Here is a 1437-nt window from a genome sequence, read left to right as displayed (position 1 = left end):
GTTTTCGGGAAGGTCCGTTTTACGCGCAAATTACTCAGAATTTACGAATGTTTCATGAATGAGGCCCCATGTGTTTTGGGTTATAAATCAGATCTGAAGCCATTAGCATTGCAGCCACTATCCTGGTTAAAAGATGCATTAAACCAACTTTCAAGCCTCTGACAGCACATATATGGACTACGCAAAGTCCATCTGACTCATACCGAACACAAAAAAGGCAGGAGAATAGAAAAAAAGCAATATTGTGAACAACTAGCTTATATGCTACTTCCTGCAGTCAAGTCTAAGCAGGTATTTCCAGTCTAAAAGCATCAAAAGACAAACTCTAATATTTGTTACCTGCTGGAGGTATTTATCACAGTTGATGAACTCTCGTTCATGAGGGTCCTGGAGTTTATGGGTCTTCACGTACTGCCACAGAGCCTGAATAATCACGGGTCGGGTCTGAGTGTGGATCCCCAGCAACCGGGCAAGTCTGGGGTCCAACTTAAACTGAGGAGGCTAGAAAAAGAACAATTTGGCTCAGTCACAATTCCTCAAATTTACTAACAGTGTGGAGCGCCACCTGCTGGTAGTTTCTGAAACATGTGTTTGTGTTCACCTGGTAGTCCAGCATAAGCAGTACAGTACAACGGACACCAACATCTCCCGGCCTCTTCACTTGAAATCCATCCGTCTCCTGAGTTGTGGCGGTTCGGTGCCACTGAAATCAAGACAAACACACCTGAATGACTGAAAACTGGCGCAAAAGTGACAACAACAGAGATCTAGTGGACAGTCCCACAGCTGAGAAATGCACTGTTCTGCATCTCACCTCCACCAAATGATTGTCAGGTCCATACAAGTCTTTGTCCAACTCAATCACTAAAGACTTGAAAAAAGAAGAAAACTTCCTCTTCTGCTTGGTGGCTTCATACTTGGACACAGCAGTCTGATACAGAGAAACACATTCAGAGTTTACAGAAATAATCTTGTACTTCTACATAGACAATAAAGAGTTTGACTTGAAACACTGTGAGATGACAGAATCTCGCTTACGTCTTCAAGAAGTCGTCCCTCCACACGCAGCTCCCAAGATGCAACGGTTCCTTCGCCGTCCTCTGCATCTGGTTTGGCAGGGTTGAAGGTGTTGGAGATAAATATCCGTAGTTTTCTTTTTTGCTGCATAGAACAAACAGATATAAAGTGATGTCTTTCGATCAAATGTAGTTCCAGATTCAAGCTCAACAAACAATGTTGTTCCTCTAAAGGAGTCCGAAGACAGCCAGGACACTGTTGGTAAAGGATCTGCATGTACCTTGATGGGTCTCTTGAGCGCTTCCTGAATATCAAGTCTTTTGCGCATGATGGTCTGATCAAGCTTCCTCTCAAACGCCAGCAGGTCCATATAAGCCTGAGACTCAGGAACAAGCTCTCGGATCTGAAATAAAGCCACAG

General features: G+C 43.8%; 1 protein-coding gene across 1 annotated transcript; it reads right to left on the bottom strand.

Moving 5' to 3' along the window:
* Window positions 1–339: 339 nt before the first annotated feature.
* LOC107736343 (SWI/SNF-related matrix-associated actin-dependent regulator of chromatin subfamily D member 1) lies at window positions 340–1426 on the bottom strand (the record flags this gene model as incomplete). The annotated part of the gene is made up of 5 exons (XM_016547783.1): window positions 340–501; window positions 602–703; window positions 815–931; window positions 1039–1161; window positions 1298–1426. Coding segments are annotated over 5 exons (633 nt in total), but the record flags the coding sequence as incomplete, so codon positions are not given.
* Between the last annotated feature and the right edge of the window lie 11 nt (window positions 1427–1437).

Source organism: Sinocyclocheilus rhinocerous, unplaced genomic scaffold, assembly GCF_001515625.1.
Source record: "Sinocyclocheilus rhinocerous isolate Xijiao unplaced genomic scaffold, SAMN03320098_v1.1 C36643674, whole genome shotgun sequence".
NCBI lineage: Eukaryota > Metazoa > Chordata > Actinopteri > Cypriniformes > Cyprinidae > Sinocyclocheilus > Sinocyclocheilus rhinocerous.
Note: the sequence above shows the minus strand (reverse complement) of the source record. Positions and strands in the feature narration are given on the sequence as shown.